We start from the raw sequence: 20,318 nt of genomic DNA, 5'->3' as shown, positions 1-20,318 counted from the left end.
CAGCAAAAAACTTTTTAAAAATTTGCTTTAGTTAAAAGCTAGCCAATAAAAAAAAAAAAACATCAGCCCCATATTTATGGATTTTAGAGCAAAAATGGTTAAAGCAGTATTATAGTGGAAGTTTAAAGGAGAAATAGGTAAAGATGAGGAATCTTGGGGGATGGGAGAGGGGAGAAAAGAAATAGAAATTAAATGGATTTTTTAAAGTGAAATCTGCTTTTGCAGTTTTCAGACTAAAGAAGCAATGTCCAAGTAGAGAAAGAGAGGGAGAGATGAGGAGAGTCAAGGCAATTTTATTGTTAAATCAAATCAATATCTACAAATCTCAAGATGATAGCAGACATTGAAAAAGTACCTTACACATTCTTTCAAGGAACAAAAATTCACTGAGACTATAGCATCACTAATTGCCATAACCACTAAATTAAATAACATCTACAGAAATGTATACCAAACTTTGAAAAGTTTTAAGACAAAATAGATATTTATCTGTATACATTCCAGGTTAATCTAAGAACTACAATTGAATTTCACAACAATTTTACTTTCAGAGGAATGAATATATATAACAAAAGGTTAGAGATATGAATTTTTCAAGTTAAACAAGAAAATGAACTAGCTGCAGTTAGTAAGTAGATAGCATTCAACTTGTTTTACAATTTAAGAAACGTCTGCTATAATAATAACATGAAATATTGTCCTACATTACCCACTTGAACATGCTAATGTAACAGCCAAATTCCTACACATACACAATGTGTGGGACCAGAAGGGCAAAATGCCAAATACAAATGTAAGAGGGTGAGGCTTGGTTGAGTTTAATAATTTGTAGGTTGCTGTTCTGTTTTCAAAACTTGCTAAGCTCATAGTATCATGCCAGGTTGAGTCTAAGAACCACAACATCACAGGTAAAATTTGATACATCTACTTGTTAGTGTTTTTATTCAACCAGTTACTAGATTGGTATAGTTACATTGCATACTGACTTAAGATGGCAATTAACTAACAGGTACTTTGTCAGTTATGACAATGAGGGTTCCAGTGTATATGATCAATGGAATATCCTGCTCATGCAATTAATGTGCAAGTGGTTGAGTACTCCACAGACACATGTACCCCTGACATAGTTCTCAAGGGAGATTCAATGTGACACAGGAAGTGACAAAGCCGGCCCTTTGAAATACAAGTACAACTCATTTTTGTCAGCTGAGTGGACCAGAGTAACATGAAATAAAGTGTCTTGCTCAAGGATTCAATGTGCTGCTGGGTACTGAAATCATGACCCTATAATTGTAAACTGAATACCCTAACCACTAAACGATGTGCCTTCACAAGATTGCAATTAGCACATTATGTTATCATGTTACTCTATTTGCCCTAAAACAACAATAAAACAATTTCTCAATGAATCTTTTACAAAAATTTGAATACAGCATTATCACCATATAACATCCACTTTTCCATTCTTGCAAGGGATGGACAAAATTTGTGGAGGTGGATTTTCTACAACAACCCTCACTTGTTCTTAAGTAAGATAATATTTTCCTTTGATTAGATATGTTTTCATAGAAGATTGGAAATGCAGGACAGCATTTGCATGATGACAACACCCACTCACAACTATCACATGATGTCAATTATATCTATATAGTATTTGAGGGAATCTGTGGAAGAGGTAGACCCAGGAAGACCTAGGATGAGGTGATGAAGCACGACCTTCGAACATTGGGCCTCGCTGAGGCATTGACCAATGACCAAGACCTTTGGAAATATGCTGTGCTTGAGAAGACCCAGCAAGCCAAATGAGACCCATAACCTGTGGCCAAGAGTTGCTTGCGAAGACCTGTTGAGGCAAGTAAAATCACAACCAAAATCAAATTCGCTGGCCGATGACAGCACAGCCTGACCGGCACCCATGCCAGTGGAACATTGAAAGCACGATCCGAGCGTGATCGTTGTCAGGGCCACTGACTGGCTCCTGTGCTGGTGGCACATAAAAAGCACTGTTTGAGCGTGATTGTTATCAGTATCGCCTTACTGGCACTTGTGCTGGCGGCATGTGAAAAACAACATTCGAGCAAGGTCGTTGCAAGTGCTGCTGGACTGGCTCCTGTGCAGGTGGCACATAAAAACACCATTTGAGCGTGACCGTCGCCAGTACCGCCTGACTGGCACTCATGCCAGTAGCATGTAAAAGCACCCACTACACTCTTGGAGTGGTTGGCGATAGGAAGGGCATCCAGCTGTGGAAACTCTGCCAGATCAGATTGGAGCTTTTTTTAATTGCATTTCAGGATCGATTTAATAGTTCTGAAACAGCAGTATGTTCCAACAACAAGTAGACTCTGGAGAGAGACTGCTTTTTTGTCTTGGCTATCTAATAGTGAGGCTTCAGCCTGAAAGTGCAGGAGTTTTGGAGAGTATGTTGTTACATCTCAGTCATCACTACTCTCAGATATGCTCTAACCCAGGATGGTAGTACCTGCCAAATAGCAGAAGGTAGTCCTTTGAAGGCTTATCCCTAGACATGTGCCATGTAGGTCCAGTAGTGTGTGGATGTGCCCTGATATAAAGGCTTGAAATAGGTTCTTTGTTTCTATGCATAAAGAATAAATTTGGGCAAACAAGAGACAAGCAGAAAAACTAAAGCTGGCAGAAGGCAACAGGAAACCACTATAGGATATTTTCTAAAGAAATTGAAGATGTTGAACTGTCAATGCAATGTCATGGGCTGACTACTTTTCTGAAAACAAACAAGGGATGTCAAATTATTGACAAGTGTTTAAACTTTGGGCATGATACATTATTCATCTTGTTGAATATAACTAAAGTTTATTAATAAAAATTAAAGAATAATTTTCTTTCATGAAAATTTAAATAATTCTGTAGTAGGAGGTTTATTTCAGTGACCTTTTAACACTAAACTACTTAAAATGTAATTTAAGAAACTAGTTGCAAATTGCAATCTCAACAACTATATAATATTTACTTCACACCTACAGCTGACACTGTCTCAAATTAATTACACTGTTGTATATTAGCATTTACAGGTTAAAAGTTATTAATTTTTGATAATTAATAGTTACTTGCTAGAAGGAATTGAATTTCCTTCTATTTATTTATTTATTTTGGTACATGGAATAGTGAAGATTTTGTTTGTTTCTTTCTTTCTTTTACTTGTTTCAGTAACTAGACTGTGACCATGCTGGGGCATTACCATGAAAAGGTCTAGTTAATTTTATCAACCCGAGTCACAGTCTAGTGGTGGTCTGCTCTTGGGCAGGTTTCGTGCATGTTAACCTTCTCCTGTACCCTGTCTATATGACCTGGGAGTGAGCCTATGCCCTCCCCTGCCACCATTAAATAGACTACTAGAACTAGAGCCATCCATGATTAGACCTAGGATGAATACTGAAGAGGTTTCCTGTTGCCATCTCCAGGCAGGTGGGATTTGAACTCTGGATGCAGAGAGCTGGAAGGTATACCAAATAGCATTTCTGCTGACATGCCAATGGTTCTGCCACTCTCCCACCCACTAGAGCATGAAATGAAGTGTTTTGCTCAAGAACACATGTCACCCAGTCAGGAATTGAACCCATGATCTGACAACCGTGAGTGCAATACCCTAACCATTAGGCCGCATGCCTTCAACTCAAGTATTTATTTTCTATTGACTGCTACTTGTCTAACTGCTATGTTGTAGGGCATAAACAAAGCAGCATCAATGCAAAGACAGACACAACATATGTTTTCTCTCTCTCTTTCACACAGACATAAACACAAACACAACATGCTTCCATACAGATTCTATCAATCTACCAAATTTCATTCATAAGGCTAATGTCAACCTGGGGCTATAGTAAAAGATGCTTGTTGAAGATGGCACACAATGGGCTTAATCACACAACCATACATGTACCTCACAACACACACAAACAATGAAACTAATTTATGTTTATAAAACTACTGCTGATAATACATCAAGTGTGTAGGAATAGCCATATGAAGTTAGCACTGTTGACAATCCTCAGAATTAATACTTTGCCAGTTTTTTATTATTATCTTTCCTATTCTTCCAGCAGGCTGAAAGGGCAATATAGTTACAATAAGCTAATACTGAAGCCAGCTTTACTTAACTTGAGTGACCAAGGCTAGTGGAATTGTTTTATGTGCATGTTCATATATGCGTATGCATGTGTTAGAATGAAGGAAGGATTATACTCATTCTTAGCATCAAGGAAATACCAATCCTCACAAAGTTCTCAAAGAGACCTTTCACATGCCATTTGTACACTCACAGCAGGAGTAACTCCAAGGCTTACTTCTTGTATTCATTTACATATTCTTGGAAGGGTGTAAAATTTCTTCAGAACATTGTTTTGAATTAATCACGTGTTACTTCATAGCTTTGAGATTTCAATGATGGGATTGTTTATTTTTAGAATGACATTGTAGGGTAAGTGTGAGATGCCAGATCTGGCTAGTTCAAATATAAAAATGTAGAATATTTTGGCCTGATAAGGCAAGTTTAACACTGCAGCATTCAAATGATTCTGTCTAAATGTAATGTTTATTTATTCGCATGGTTTTTAATTATCTCAACATATGTGCTTGGCTTGTTTGCCCAGTAAGCTGCAATTTGGTACAGTGACGGTGATTCGATCAAAGCATCAGGGGTTAAAACACTTGGAAGTCATAGACAGATGAGACAACTCACTCCAAATTCCATTTAGGAGCAATGGAAATCAATGTTTCCCCCCATTTCTGTGGCTCATCAATATCACATACCTGAACCAAATTGAAGACAAACTAAATTGCCAGTCAATGACTATATGCAAATAATATAAAAAGACCATTTACTGGTATATCCTGATAATGCATATGTAAGATATGGCCTGTTTAAAAAGCTCAAGGGTTGAAGACTAAAGGGTTAAAGCAGGACTAAAACTAGATCCATGAATTTCTAACCAATCATCTAGTATTTAAACAATTTGGTGCACTACATTCAATTCACCATACTGTTGGCAGGTAGAGTTAAATGTCTTGACAAAGGATACAAATGAGCTTAAAAAAAAAAAGATTAATGACCTACAAACTGAACCAGGAAACTGAATGCGTAGGCAATTTATTTACTATCTTATACACCACATCTACTGACACGCCTACCTCATTTACTCACTCACAGTTGGTGATATCTGTCAGTAATACAACTACTTTTATATATAATTTCTAAACTGGCTGCCTTCCACACTACCTGATATTCAAATCACAAGAATTTTACCAATGGGGAAGCCACCAGAAGGAAGTATTAAGAAATATATTAAACTTGCATTTATTATACATACCATAATCATTGTTTAACGTCCGTTTTCCATGCTGGCATGAGTTGGACAGTTTGACTGAGGTCTGGAGAGCCAATGGCTTCACCAGGCTCCAATCTGGTATGGCAGAGTTTCTACAGCTGCGTGTCCTTCCTAATGCCAACAACCCAGAGAGTGTAGTGGGTGCTTTTTACATGCCACTGGCGCAGGAGCCAGTCAGGCGGGCCTGGCATTGATTATGTTTGGATGTTTTTTACAAGCCACTGGCATGGGAGCCAGACAGGAGGTACTGGATTTGGCCACATTCGGATGGTGCTTTATATGTGCCATATATATATGTAAATATGTATGTATGTATGTATATATATACACACACACACACACACACACACACACATATACATACATAAGGTTGTATTTTGTATACAGAGTTAAAAATCATGGTCTTTCAAAAAATGAAGAAAAAATATAAAATATATATCTTTTGTGAAATTTAAGATAAGTTTATAAACTTGGGTATTTGGGAGATAAGGTTTCTGAAAGTACAGTTTATCAGAAGAAGACCAACACAATAAACAGAGAATCAAATAACTGATTGTCTTTAAGGCTGACTGTTAGAGTTGAGAGGTTAGTTAAGGTCTGTAATAGGCACGATTCCAGGGAAGTAGAGAATTGGTTCAGGTAGACGGAGAGCTTCTATGTCAGTTTTTACTTTATCACATGGAACACAAACATGCTAGTAGTTTGATTTAAAAAAAAAAAAAACTAATTAAGGCAGCATTCTGGCAGAATTGTTAGCAAGTTGGGGAAATGCTTAGCAGCATTTTGTCGGTCTTTACATCTAGAGTTCAAATTCCGTCATGGTTGACTTTGGCTTTCATCATTCAAGGGTCGATAAAATAAGTACCAGTTGAACACTGGGGTTGATGTAATCAATTCATACCCTCCACCAAAATCGCTGGCCTTGAGCCAAAATTTGAAATCAAATCTTAAAACTGATTGTGACCAAGAGATGACAACTTTACATTTACACAAAATACTACAGATGCAAGCTCAGCTAATTGACATGATAACTAAGTTTTCTTTTTCTTTTTTTTTTAAATCTTTTAGTCAAAAGAGAGTGAGGAAGCAGTCTCACAATCCTTTACAGAACCTCTAAGACTAGTGGTAGGAAGGGAACTAACCCAAATGCTTGCAACAGAGCAGACTCCGCTAAAGGCACCCAAAGTACCAGATGGTGGTGCTAAATTAAACGATGGGGGTCATGGTAAGATTTGAATTCAGAACACAAAAACAAATATTACAAGGTATAGTCCGACATGCCCCAGATGTGACAATACCACTTCCAGGCTAGTGGATCGGCAAGAACTTAAAAGGATATTCCATGATGTGTAATGAGATGAGAATAAAATGGAAACAGACAGGGGTGAGATAAAACAAGATTTGTCCATACTGACCAGAAAAAGGTACATCCACACTGCTATCTGTAATAGCACTGAAGCTACTGCTTTCATCAATCTCAGATTGGGGAGGAGTAACATCTAAAGCGAGAGCCATCAGACCGCTTTGAGATTCTGAAGAGAAGTCGCCTTCTAGCTTTCTCTTTGGCATTGTGCTGCTAATATCTACGACAGCCGTACAAAAATATGGATGTTCACTGGCCTCAGAGTGATACAATGATATAGCTACCACTTGTATTCACTGTAGCGCTGGAAGAAAAAAGAAAAAAATATATAAATATATTTCAATTATAGTAAGAATTCATAAAAATGAATAAAAAACAAAATGAAATAAAGAGAGCAAATGAATAATAATAGCAGTGTTGACAATGGTGATGACTCAAAACTGCTTACAGCATGTGAATGGAAATTTTACACAGAACATCTTATAGTTTCTTAACAGATAGAAGTGAATGTATATTCCAAGTTATAGGCAACAGCATTTTTTTTTCAGGTAAGTTTTTGCATAGGATTACATCTTTTCAAGAATGTCAAAAGTTATGTAACTTTTTCTGAATCTGTTTTGTTTTTTTGATTTTTTGAGTTCCTGACAGTAACATGAAGAATATTGTATACTCATACAAGCACTGTAACAGATACGGGAAAGTTATTGATTAGAACAATTCATAAAAAATTAAGTTAATTAGTACTACAGTATATTGAAGAAGGTAGGGGTCTCAAGAAATAAAAAAAAAAAAATCTAAGAGTATGGTGATATAATAAACCTGGGCAGATACTGGTGTCATGCAAATGGCACCCATGCTGGTGGTACATAAAAGCACCCATTACACTCTTGGAGTGGATGGGGTTAGGAAGGGCATCCAGCCATAGAAAACCAAATCAGACTGGAGTCAGGTGCAACCGTCTAGTCCTGGTTAAACCATCCAACCCATGCCAACATGGACAATGAATGTTAAATGATGATGATGGGCAAGGTCAGGTATGGCCTCTAGTAGAAACTAAGAAAGCCAGATTGCAACAAGATTATTATTTTTGTATTGCAAAGTAGTTAACATAACTGTAGTTCAATACTATTATTTCCCCATTCATGTATTATAGAAAACATACTAAATCTGAAAGCTGTTAAGTGACATGAAAAATTTAGCTAAAGAATTACAAGATCATACACATTAGAACTGCTTTGTACAACAGTTTAAATTTGACAGTATCCATTGACATAATCTATCTCTATTAAAGATTCATAAACTCATTTTTGGATAGCATGTCCCTAAAAGTAGGCAGTTAAGAGGCCACAGGGTTGAAGGGACATACAAATGGAGGTACCATATATGGTTCTCTGAGATATAAAACTAACTTCTAGTGTCATGAAGCTGCTTTAGGAAATACTTGTCTAGAAAACCAAACAGATGATTTCATTATATTGTATAATATCTCTGCAACATTACTTTCCGTACATAATGATTGATGTTGTTTGTCCAAATGATAAAAACAAAAATATATTTAGGAAATAAATTATAGGAAACTTTCCAAATGTGGAACTGAAAATAAGTAGAGAAAGACTAACAGTAGCAATCCCCATTTTGATATTCATCTTAGAGCTTTTTTCTGCTAAACCCAGTTGTTGTATAGCCATCAGCATGTAGGTCATTGATCAAATGACAGTTGTAGTTCTTCAGCACATGCCTGTGGTGATGTGCATCTCTACCTTAACACATTTTTGTCTTAAGTCTTTGTCATAGTTGTTTGGAGTAAATAGGAAAGAGAATGTTCTTAGGCTTGTGTTGTAACAGTGTTGTGTGGAGTTAGAGATGTGACTGGGTGATTGAGGGTTAATTGAACATGGAGCGGCAGGCAGTGTGGGTTGATACTTAGATGTCTAGATGGTCTTTCCATTAGAGTGTTTTTATTCTATTTGGGTGTGGTCTGTGTGCAGTTTGTAACGATGCCAGGTTTTTCTGTCTTGTGCTCTTTGTAGTTTATAATGAGATGTGTTTGTGTGTATGCTGTTGTTTAGCCCCAGGTCAACCAAGATCAAGCAGAGCTGTGATCAAAGGCATTCCAACAACTACCATACTGCCATTTGATATCTCTAGGACTGCACTCTCAACGAGATCTTACCATATTTGTATTTAGTATGCAGATTTTCCTTCAGCTATTTCGTTCATCATAACATTCCTATAATTTTGTAAGTCTTGCCCACTGAGAAAATCTAATAAGGCTGAAAGCTGTCTGTTGCATTCACTCAATGGGCTTTAAAGGACAAGAGCCAAGTTGTAGAATATAAATATTCTAAAAAAGAAATTTGATAAGCATGTTACTGATGTTATCTTCTTTATTTTTTGTTATTTTTAGATTTTAACCCTTTTGTTGCCGTATTTCTATTGAGATGCTCTGTATTTCTTTAAATTAATTTTAAATATAACAAAGAATTTAGTAAAATAACTTAGTTATCATTAAGCTAGTGTTAGGAACATAAATTATGACTTAGGTTTGGTGTAAGATTTTAATTCAGAACTTTTGAAAACAAGACATTTGTATAACAGAGCAAGGGCATTTTCAAGCGGGTTGGTATCAGAAGGGTTAAACATTCTCTAAAAGGGAGTTCAATATTTGGATGGATAAGCTCAAAGTCCTTCAGCTCACTATATTACATAGGTGAGATCTGACAGTACATTATCTAATGTACATTCTATCATTTTTTAAGACAGGTGTAACCTGGTGCAATTTAGCTACTGGTTCAAACATGTAGAAACTTTTTGATGGCTGGTTGTATTTAACCCTTTGACTGAAACAAGTAAAAAACAAAAGATGGTGATTTAACATTTTTGTTTGTAACTAAAGCAGCAAGCTGGCAGAATTGTTAACATGCTGAACAAAATGTTTAGTGACATTTTGTCCATCGTTACATTCTGAGTTCAAATTTCACCGAGGTTGACTTCGCCTTTTATCCTTTCAGGGGCAATAAAATAAGTACCAGTTGAGCAGTGGAGTCAATGTAACCAACTTAACCCCTCCCTTGAAATTGCTGGCCCTGTACCAAAATTTGAAAGCAATTGAGTTAAAAGTTGTACTGATGTTGATGATCATTAAAATAATGTGTGTAGAGCTTCTCTGTTGAAGTCATCCTGTATTCTTTGAACGAGACTGTATGATTAAGAGTTGAGGGTGTCATGGGCAGGAAAGGGAAATTTGCATTAGTAATATTTAATTAATTTTTCTAGGATTTTTTAAGGTTTAAATAATAATGCATCTGTAGAACAATACTTTGGCTGGGTTTTAATTAAGTTTTAGAGATGCAATTATTTTACTCAATTTCCAGATTCTGTGGAATTAGCAATATTGGAAAGAATAATAATTGTATCCCAGTTCTGCTCTGATGCTATACATCAATGATTAAAGATATTCCAACCATGTCTTCCAATTTTCCTTTTTGAGATACATCATAACTAGGATTATAGAATTCAACCTGTCCTTTGTCAAGATGATAGGGTGTGAATTAAGTTTGATTTGGCTGCTAATTCCAACATGTCAATTCTCATAGCAGAGTGCCTGCTTCACTAATGGGGTGTAAGTAACAAGCGAATAAAACTTGCAGTAAAGTTTAAATTAACAACATTTTTTGAATATCTATATATTTGCTATATACTAACATGATTCTTTCATTGTGGGACATGCATTTATTTGGAAATTGAAGTGAGGCATAGGATGAAAATGCTTGAGAAACTCTGGTGTAGAGGTTCCCTCATTGGCTCATAATAAAAATTGTCAAAAATGTTGAAGGGTGCAGTAACTCCCTATATTTTATGAATACATTTGTGATTTGGTTAAGTGCTAAAGTTTAACTCTTTAGAGTTCAGATTATTCTGTCTAATGTAATGCTTATTTATTTACACGGAATTAATCATATTTCATAGCTTTTGAGAATTTGATGATGTAATTATTCATTTTAAGAATGACATTGTAAGGAAGGTCTTAGAGGCCAGATCTGACCAGTTTGAATATAAAATGGGTAGAATATTTTGGCCCAGATATTACTGGTTTAAAGGGTTAAGAAAAAATTTTTTTTCTCATTATTTCCTTACTGCTTTTCTGATATTTGATATAAAAAGTGGGCCAAGGTCTAAGTAGAAAGTATCATGTGTTTTACTTTTTCATGTCCTTTATATAATGTTTAGTGACTGATATGGAAAAATAGTTGACAAGTTTACTTGCTACTGAAATGTATGTGACTTCAAGATACTATTATGAAGTGTGATTAGGTGTGGTCTTTTTCAGAGTTTCTTGATGTCCTGTCAATTACTTTGCACAGTGTTTTACTATTGGTGGTTTATGTTAAATAATAGCAACGTTTACCCATTTTCTACTTTTCCTTTGGTTTATTTTCTTCTCTATATTCTCATTGAGTAACTTAAATTTTTTTTATTTTTTGTTAAACGTATTGTTGTTCAGTTATGTTTGAGGTTGTCCTTATTTTTATTACGTCTATTACTTCAGTTTCTGCAATTATTTTCTGTGTGTATGCACTGAATTATTATCTATATTAATGACTGTGGCGTTGTTGAATCCTGTATGTAATTGTAAGATGATGCAATTTGTCCTTAGTAGATAGAACTGGTTCCATTAAGCTTTGGCAAAGTGTTCGCTTTGTCTGTTGATGTGTGAATGCACTGTGATGATGATGATCATGATCATGATGAGCAGGTGATTAGAGGAGTGTTATAAATTGTTTGCAATATGATTGTGGTAAATAGGTGTGTTAGTGTATAAAGAATATAACCTAGAAAGGAGTTATTGTTGTCAGGTGAGTAAGACACTTAGGTGTGTTGTTTCAGAGGTAGAGGAAGTATGGCCTGTCCTCTCTTCCCAGGGTGTAATCATGATGAAGGGTTCCCTGTTATAGGTTTCTTTCTTGCCTCATTGCAATGTGACAACCATATAGAATAGTGAGGAAGTTTCTTAATTACATGACAAAGTGCTGCATTGCAATGTGTTTTGGTTATACTTCTACAGTACACAAAATATTTTAATCTTTTTTTATATATAATTCTTAATAATATTTGATTATAAAAATATATTATTAATAGTAGGTGCAGGTGTGGCTGTATGGTAGGAAGCTTGCTTCCCAACTGGGTTCAGCCCCACTGCGTGGCACCTTGGGCAAATTATAAAGAATTATAATAGTTATTATAGTGAGCTGGCAGAGTTTGTACAAAAAGAAAAAAAAGGAAGTGGTCTTTGTTTCTATCCCCAGAAAAGCAGAAATCTCAGCTACATTGCTTTCCATGTGTCAGGACCAGTGGAAAGAAAATACCTTACTTGGAAAGCAGGAAAGAGTTGGCAACAGGCCAAAAAAAAACAAAAAAAAAAACAACCACCACCACCACCATCATTTAACGTTTGTTTTCCATGAGTCTGGGAAGCCAGGAGGCTGCACCAGGCTCCAGTCTGATCTGGCAGGGTTTCTACAGCTAGATGCCCTTCCTAACGCCAACCACTCAGTGAGTGTAGTGGGTGCTTTTTACATACCAGGCTGTAGGAAATTTTCCCCAACCTTCATCTAACCCAGTGGTTCTTAACCAACGTTTTTTTGTATCCTCTACTTCAGTAGTTGTTATGTCTAGCGCCCATGTAAGTGACAAGTAAAGTACCATGAATAAACTAACTTAACATGGTTGATAATTTCTAAATTTTATTCTAAAAATAGACTGAATAAGCTTTTAACAGTGAAATGATAAAAATCAATGGAGACAAAAGTTGTAAATTTACTTTATACATTGCAAACGAATGATTTCCCTGTGCCCAGTGAGAACTCATTTTATTTTAATAACCATTATTAGTTTTATTGTGTATAACATAATTACTATTATAGGTGAAATTTAGTATTCTTTATTTGTTTCAGTGCTGGAGCACTGCTTTTAGTCAAACAAATCAACCCCAAAGCTTATTTTTTGTAAGCCTAGTATTTGTTGTATCGGTTTCTTTTGCCGAATCACTGAGTTATGGGGATGTAAACACACCAACATTGATTGTCAAGTGATGGTGGGGAGACAAATAGACACACACACACATACATATATACATATACGACGGGCTTCTTTTACTTTCCATCTACCAAATCCACTCGCAAGGGTTTAGTCCGCCCAAGGCCTAGAGTAGAGGACACTTGTCCAAGGTGCCATGCAATGGGACTGAAACCAGTGAGCAGGCAACGTACCACACAGCCATGCCTGCACCCATGTTAATTATGTTCAGAGCAACATTGACCACATTGAAAACCTCTGGTCTAACCGATACCAGTTTGGAAAAATAAATGTAAAATATAACGAGGATGATGATGATGCCTTGGTTTTCTGTGTGGTTTTGTTGTGACTTGGAGCATGTTTGACACTCTGTGTTGTCTGTTGGTATGTATATAAATTTTTTGTTGGGATATTTCTATTTTTTAACATTCTTGACTGTTTTACAAAGGCCTCGGCTTCAAAATTTTGTTATTTGGTTCAGGCTTGTTACTGATTTTGCATATTTTTATTTTACAAATTTATTATTTTCTTGTACAGCTAATATTCTAACCATGATCATTCAGTCCCTCACCACTTATATTATTATGTCTATTGTTTTAAAAATTGAATTTTTCAACATCTTTATTTTTTGATGATGGTAAGAAACAGTTTGAGGGGATTTAGCTGCTAATTCTAGTACAGGCTCCTTGACTGGCTCATGCAAGACCCAGAAGTAAAAATTTGTGCACAAATTTTAATAAAAATTGAAATCAATGAAGAAAAAATTGAAATAAAGAAAGAAAACCCCAGAAAGAAAAATACTTAAAATGTCTTTTCACATTCTAAGAATAAAATCATAAAATTAGTAATAAAAAAAAAAAGAATAAACTTTTTTTAAAAACTAGATTTTTTTAGTAGCAGCAGTTCTCTGAGCAGAAAGAAAGAGAAAGAAATGTTTTTATTGTGCATTTCAATTTTGATAATAGTCTGAGTTAAGTGAAACCTCAAAATATTGAGAGCTGCACTACTGTAGAATAAGATTTAAAGTAAGCTAATTCACTTCACTTTTAATGTCCTTGAGAATGGTAATTAATGCTACAAAATCTTACCCTACTTGCAAAAAAGAAAAAAAAAAAAGAAAGAAAGAAAGAAAAAGAAAAGGTGGTTTGTGACAAAATGATAAAATACATAATTATAAAAAGTATTAAAGATGCCTAAAGACACTGTATCAAATACCAGAATATATGACACCGAGTCAAAGGCAATCTGAGGCTTTATGACAAGATAGACTTCATATTCAACAGGAAACAAGATACAATTGACAAAGCATTCCAGAGAGTAACATAGAATTACATAACTTTAATAGTTGACCCTAATAAGCAAAAAGAAAAGCAAAGAAAAGGAGGCAGGGGCAGCTTCAAACATACCACACCAACACTGCAGTTGACAGAAAATCTCAGTGCCTGCAGTTGGGTATGGATATTATGTCTTTTCATGGTGAAGAATGATGTACCCATCAACATAAACTAATAATTAGTGTTGGACTCAGACAAAAGACAATCTGGAGAGGGAAGATATGGAAGTTGAAAAATTCTTTAGCAAGACATAGGTTCAAAAATATATTTGGTGCCATTGTTGAAGACTTGATATTTCAAGCAATTCATATAAAATGGCCATTTCCTAGATGCAATGAAACTATTTTTTTAAATGTTTATTCTTTTCTACTCTAGGCAGAAAGCTTGAATTTTTTGGGGAAGGGGGCCAGTCGATTAGATAAACCTCAGTGGAATTTGAACTCAGAACATAAAGACAGACGAAATACTTATTTCTTTACTACCCACAAGGGGCTAAACGCAGAGAGGACAAACAAGGACAGACACACGGATTAAGTCGATTATATCGACCCCAGTGCATAACTGGTACTTATTTAATTGACCCCGAAAGGATGAAAGGCAAAGTCGACCTTGGCAGAATTTGAACTCACAACGTAACGACAGACGAAATACTGCTAAGCATTTCGCCTGGCATGCCAACGTTTCTGCCAGCTCGTTGCCTTTTCTAAATGTTTATTAAGATTAGCATATGTTGAAACTAGAGACTTAAAAAAAAAAATTAGAGTAAACTAAGGGTGGCATTGGAACAAAAAAAATTACAGAGATAGTAAAAATTACATGCATTCAGCCAAATCCACATATGGAGATCCATTGTTTTAATCATTGAACTACTGCCACCCTGGGGCACTGCCTTGAAGGATCTAGTCAAACAAATCAACCTAGTACTTAATTTTTAAAAGTCTGATACTTATGCCAGCTTTTTGCTGAACCACTAAGTTACTGGAGATGTAAACTCAGGTACCGTGCACATATATGTACATATACACACACATATAATGTATTTCCAGCTTCTATCAAATTCAGTATTACAGCACTGATTGGCCCATGGCTAAAGCAGAAAACATATGACAAGAATGCTGCACAGTGGAACTGGATCATAAATCATAACCACACAGCCATGCCACACAGAATAAATGATGATGCTTACTTTAAAGGTAATGTCTTAATTAAAACATAAGAAATGAACAGTGACAAATAGTGATTACTTAAGAATGCTAAGAAGAAATGGCTCATTTATGATCATATCACAAGTGAAGCTTCTGCATTATTTTTACCATTACTAGATGCTAATCCATTTAGGTATTTTCTCAATACTGTCACTTATTCTGAGTTCGAAGATTTAAATAAAACCAGATGATTCTTTGCTTCAAACCTTAAGGTCACATACAAGAGTATCTATTAATTTTGCATTATAACAGACAATAAACAAAAATTTCAGATATATGGTTTCAAATGTGTCTCAAGAATTTATTATACTCAATTAAAATTAGATTCATATGTTGTGTGTACATGCATGTATAAATGTTTATTTTACATTAGATCTTTTTTGTAAATATTTTTGTGTTTTTATAAAGCGATAAAGTGTTTGCACGTAAGTAGAATTGCTCAGCATATGTCGTCATGTTGTGCATTCTCTTTACTTCATAAAAGCAACTTTAAAAAAAAAAGGACAGGGAATCCTCTTGATACGAAAATATGGGTGAGAAAATACATAAATCAGTACATTTATTCGGTTTAGGCACAATTTCTTTTCATATATTTACACATTTAGTATCCATTTTACAAGTTAACTGGATGTTCATTAAGTGTACAGTTTTAAAGCTGTGCTAAGACAGTCCATGATTCATACCAAAGAATACAATAAGGTATGTCTATACTTTTGATGCACAAACACTGGGTTACTTTGTTCTGGGTTTGCTATATCATTTTTTTCTGTCATTCAATGAGTTTTATTGAATCCCATTTTTGCTACAAAGTAAAAGATCTAAATGATTGCAGACATTTGAAATTCTCATTCAGACTGTCACTCTATTACCATAGTCTGGGACAGCTATGTTATTTACACTTATTTTACACTCATTACATTGGGTTTTCTCAAGCAGATGCATTTACCAATAAAGCACCACAGATAATCATTATCGGCTGTCAAAAGAAAATCATCATGATGATTCTTTTATTCTTTTACTTGTTTCAGTCATTTGACTGTGGACATACTGAGACATCATAGAATTTTAGTCAAACAAATTAACCCCACCCCGCACACATATTATGGGATTCTTTCAGTCTCCTATAACCTTAGGCCAACTAATACCTTTCTAGTAAATTTGGTACATAGAGACAATGTGCACGTGAGCATGCACATGTGTGTATGTATGTGAATGGTTACATTCTGCATTCCTATGAAAAATCAGGGTGCTGCAGACAGTGCTGTCAGTTGTCACACCCCTGTCAACAAATCTTTCAAGCAAGGGAATTTTTCATTTCAAAGACAGGTAAGGCTCAGCTATGTCTGGAGAGTCAACTAATTGTGTGAAAGCCAGTTGTGTGTGTGTGTGTGCGTTTGCACTGCCACCACCACCACCATTTAGCTATCCTTGCTGGTTTGTTTATGTCCCATATAACTTAGCAGTTCAGCAAAAGTACTTAATAGAATAAGTACCAAACAGATTAAATAAGTACTGGGGCTCATTTGTTCAACTAAACTCTTCAAGGTTATGATCCAGCATGGCCATAATTGAATGATTGAAACAAGAGATAAAAGTTAAATGTTAGGAAAGTATATAGTGTAGAGTGGGCTACCAGCTTAGATATTTTAAAAGATATAGCACGGTGGGCAGGTTGAACTGTTGCAGGCCTATGACAAGAAGGGATAAATGGAAAACAACTAGGGTGACAAAAGCATATTGAATCCTTGTGGAACTATGCAAAAAGAAGAAAAAAAAGGAGCAGTAGAAAAACAGAAATAAATGAGACACCTGTGCTCATTGCACACAATTACTCTTATTTAAGGAAGTTTATGTGGAGTTATGCCTTTCCTGGTTGTAGTGGATTTTAACAATTATTGAAAGATGTTTGATCCATTGATCATTTGTAATAAAAAAAATAATAGGTTTTAACAATTATTCAAAAATATTCAAGTTTATCCTGTGTATATAAAACAAAACAACAACAAAAAACTATCACTTTTTGCTCTGGAAAACGTTTTTTTTTTTTTTTTTGAGGAGAAAAAAAATATCACTCTTTGATTCCCTTTGAAGCAACACTTTTTAATTCCCTTTGAAGCATAACATATGAACACATAACGTAACAAGCAGAATAATGTTATAGATTCTAATACTTCATTTGAACTGACATTAGATCTTCACTGTGGAAAACCACTTCAATACTGAAGCAGTGAACTGTCTTTTTTGCTTTGTCTCTAGAGAAGGCGAGTAGCCTGAACCTTTTCATTGATCTCTCTAGTATTAACATAACATAATAAAAATAAAATGCAGTGAATAAACAACACGTTTCTTTAGATATTCAACTTAAAAAGATTATATACCCTCAAATAAGCCTATTGCAAGAAATCTTTGAAGTCAAGGAAACCATCTATTCCAAAAGTCCTTAAAAACATTTCAGACAAACTCTATTGGGGAAGAAACAGCATATATTCCTTTCACTTTGGGTAAACCATATGAACATCATACAAAGATTACAAATTACTGGCAATTTCTGCGTCACTGGTTTAATGAAGCAAAACTGAAGTGCAACATCCACATCCTTATTATCAACGTCACTATAAAATTTGTAATCACTGAAGTTGACAACGTAAGAATTTATGAATTTTTGTGAGAACCTGGAATAATTCTTTTTGTGGAACAGTGGATCTTGAAGCACAGAAAGCTATCAACATGTAAAATATTGGGTTGGAAAAAACCTTTTGGGATAGAAGAAATCAAAGGAAACCCTTCAACATTTTTCTAGCCAATATTTCAACCTAATATTATGCTATTTTTTTAATAGCATTATGTACTTCAAATGAAAAATAAAATTTAAACCATGTTTTATTATATATATATATATATTATATATATATATATATATATATATATATATATATATATTATATTTTACTGGGGGTGATAAATTGTCAGAAACTAAACACATCAGACTATTTTTGTGATCTAGTGTCACTCATTTTTGGCTTTAATTCCTACAGGAGGTGCTGTTATTTTTCATAAAATAAATACCAGTATGACACTGGGGCCATTTCTATTGGCTACCCATTCCCTCCTCTAATTAGTTATATGCCATAAGAGACTACCATCATCATCATCGTTTAACGTCCGCCTTCCATGCTAGCATGGGTGTTGAAAATGCTAACATAGCAGATAGCAGCCAAGTTTGGTGTGACCTAAAATAAACAAGAATTTAGGTCACCTAGTTTTATTTTGTATATATTATTATGCTTATTGTTAAGTTTGTCTTGCACAGCAACATTATTTCATTCTCCAAAATGCGGTATTTGGATAATGAAACCGTTGAACCCCATGTCCACATGTTCAATCCATATCTAAGTGCTATATGCCAATTTGATTAGATGTACTCTTGATCTAAGCAGTATCTCTCTTTTATAAAAGTATGTGACTGTCATTTACTAGTGATATCGACTGCTTTCATGGTTAGTAACCCTTTAACATTCAGATTACACTATTAAATATAATACTTTTTTTTTAAATTCATATTGTATTGAATTAATTATGCATTATCTTTCAGGTTTTGATGATGTGATTGTTTTTATTTTTAGAATGAGAATGTAGGATAGACAAGAAGTCAAATCGGGCCAGTTTAAACTTGAATGAGGTAAAGTATTTGGGCCTAGTATGGTTGGTTTAAATACTAAATGGTTAAACTACCACCTTCCAGTAATAACTCTAATTTTAGGCCAGTAGTTTTGAGGGGAGATGGCAAGTTGATGACATCAACTCCAGGATTTGATTGGTACTTTATTTTAACAGCCACGAAACGATAAAAAGCAAAAGTTGACCTCAGTGTGATTTGAACTCAGAATGTAAAGAGCTCAAAGAAATGCCACTAAGTGTTTTCATACAAAAAGGTACTTGCAAGAGTTATTTCTTTTTAAACATTTATTACTTCCACAACTAGAAATGCATTTTGAGGGGCTGCAATTCAATTGTCAAAATGGGAACAAGTTGTGATACCTTCAGTGGTTCAATTACTTTAAATATAATAAAGAATTTAGTAAAATAACTTAAGCTAGTGTTAGGAACATAAATTGTGACTAAGGTTTGATGGGAGACTTTAATTCAAAACTTATGAAAACAAGACATTTGTACTCAGAGCCAGAGCCGGTTTCAGCTGGGTTGGTAATGAAAAGGTTAACATGGTAGTGATGTGGGCTGGGGGGAAGAGAGAGAAAATTAGTAAAGATAGCTAGATGAGAAATCCTATTCTAGATTATGAAAATTTAAGAAATCTTTATTGGAACTGCAATCTTAGTTTGAGGAACTCTTTAGCTTTAACATATGTAGTCCAACGGAATGGATCTCATTAAGTCAAAGGTACAAAAAAGACTAACTTATATACCATCACAACCTTCAAGCCATTAATAATGATAATTTTCCTAAGCTGCAATGCAGCGGGATTGAACCCAAGATCACATGGTTGGGAAGTAAGCTTTTTAACCACACAGACATGACTGCACATTACTACAATTCACTACACACACACCCTCTCCCAGTTACCCACATGAGGAAGAAAAATCCCTGCAAATGATGGCTGAAGTATGTCACTCAACACAAATTCTGCTGCAATATTGAAAGCATAAGATTGAAAGGTGGACATTAATTACTATATAACAATATAGTGTGGGTTATTAATATGCAATATCAACCAATAGTGTTTTTCATAAGAGATACTGCAACTGGAAAGAGAAAGAGAAAGAATTATTTGTTGAATCTGGAGAAAGGGGCAGTGCCCTTAGGCTTCTCAGGGTATCCTTAATCAGCAAGATCAATGCCACAAATGTTCCTCGTGTAAGTCAATACCTGTTTGAAAAATAAGAGCAGGGAACTGATGTTCTGGGAAGGAAGGAGCAGAAGAAGTGTTGAATGCAGAACCTGGCCACAACGAGGGTAATAC

General features: G+C 35.0%; 1 protein-coding gene across 6 annotated transcripts in view; it reads right to left on the bottom strand.

The window, feature by feature from the left end:
• LOC115232317 (cysteine/serine-rich nuclear protein 3-like) overlaps positions 1 to 20,318 on the bottom strand; it is a 181,350-nt gene that overhangs the window by 13,430 nt on the left and 147,602 nt on the right. For all 6 annotated transcript variants that reach the window (XM_029802143.2, XM_036515515.1, XM_036515524.1 and 3 more), the window contains one exon: positions 6,779 to 7,030. In XM_029802143.2, coding sequence (XP_029658003.1) covers positions 6,779 to 6,932 — 154 coding nt within the window. In that variant the 5' untranslated portion in view covers positions 6,933 to 7,030. The remainder of the gene's footprint in view (positions 1 to 6,778; positions 7,031 to 20,318) is intronic.

The sequence above is a fragment of the Octopus sinensis genome, linkage group LG2 (genome assembly GCF_006345805.1).
Source record: "Octopus sinensis linkage group LG2, ASM634580v1, whole genome shotgun sequence".
In the NCBI taxonomy this organism is placed as follows: domain Eukaryota; kingdom Metazoa; phylum Mollusca; class Cephalopoda; order Octopoda; family Octopodidae; genus Octopus; species Octopus sinensis.
This window is presented reverse-complemented; position numbering and strand designations above follow the sequence as displayed.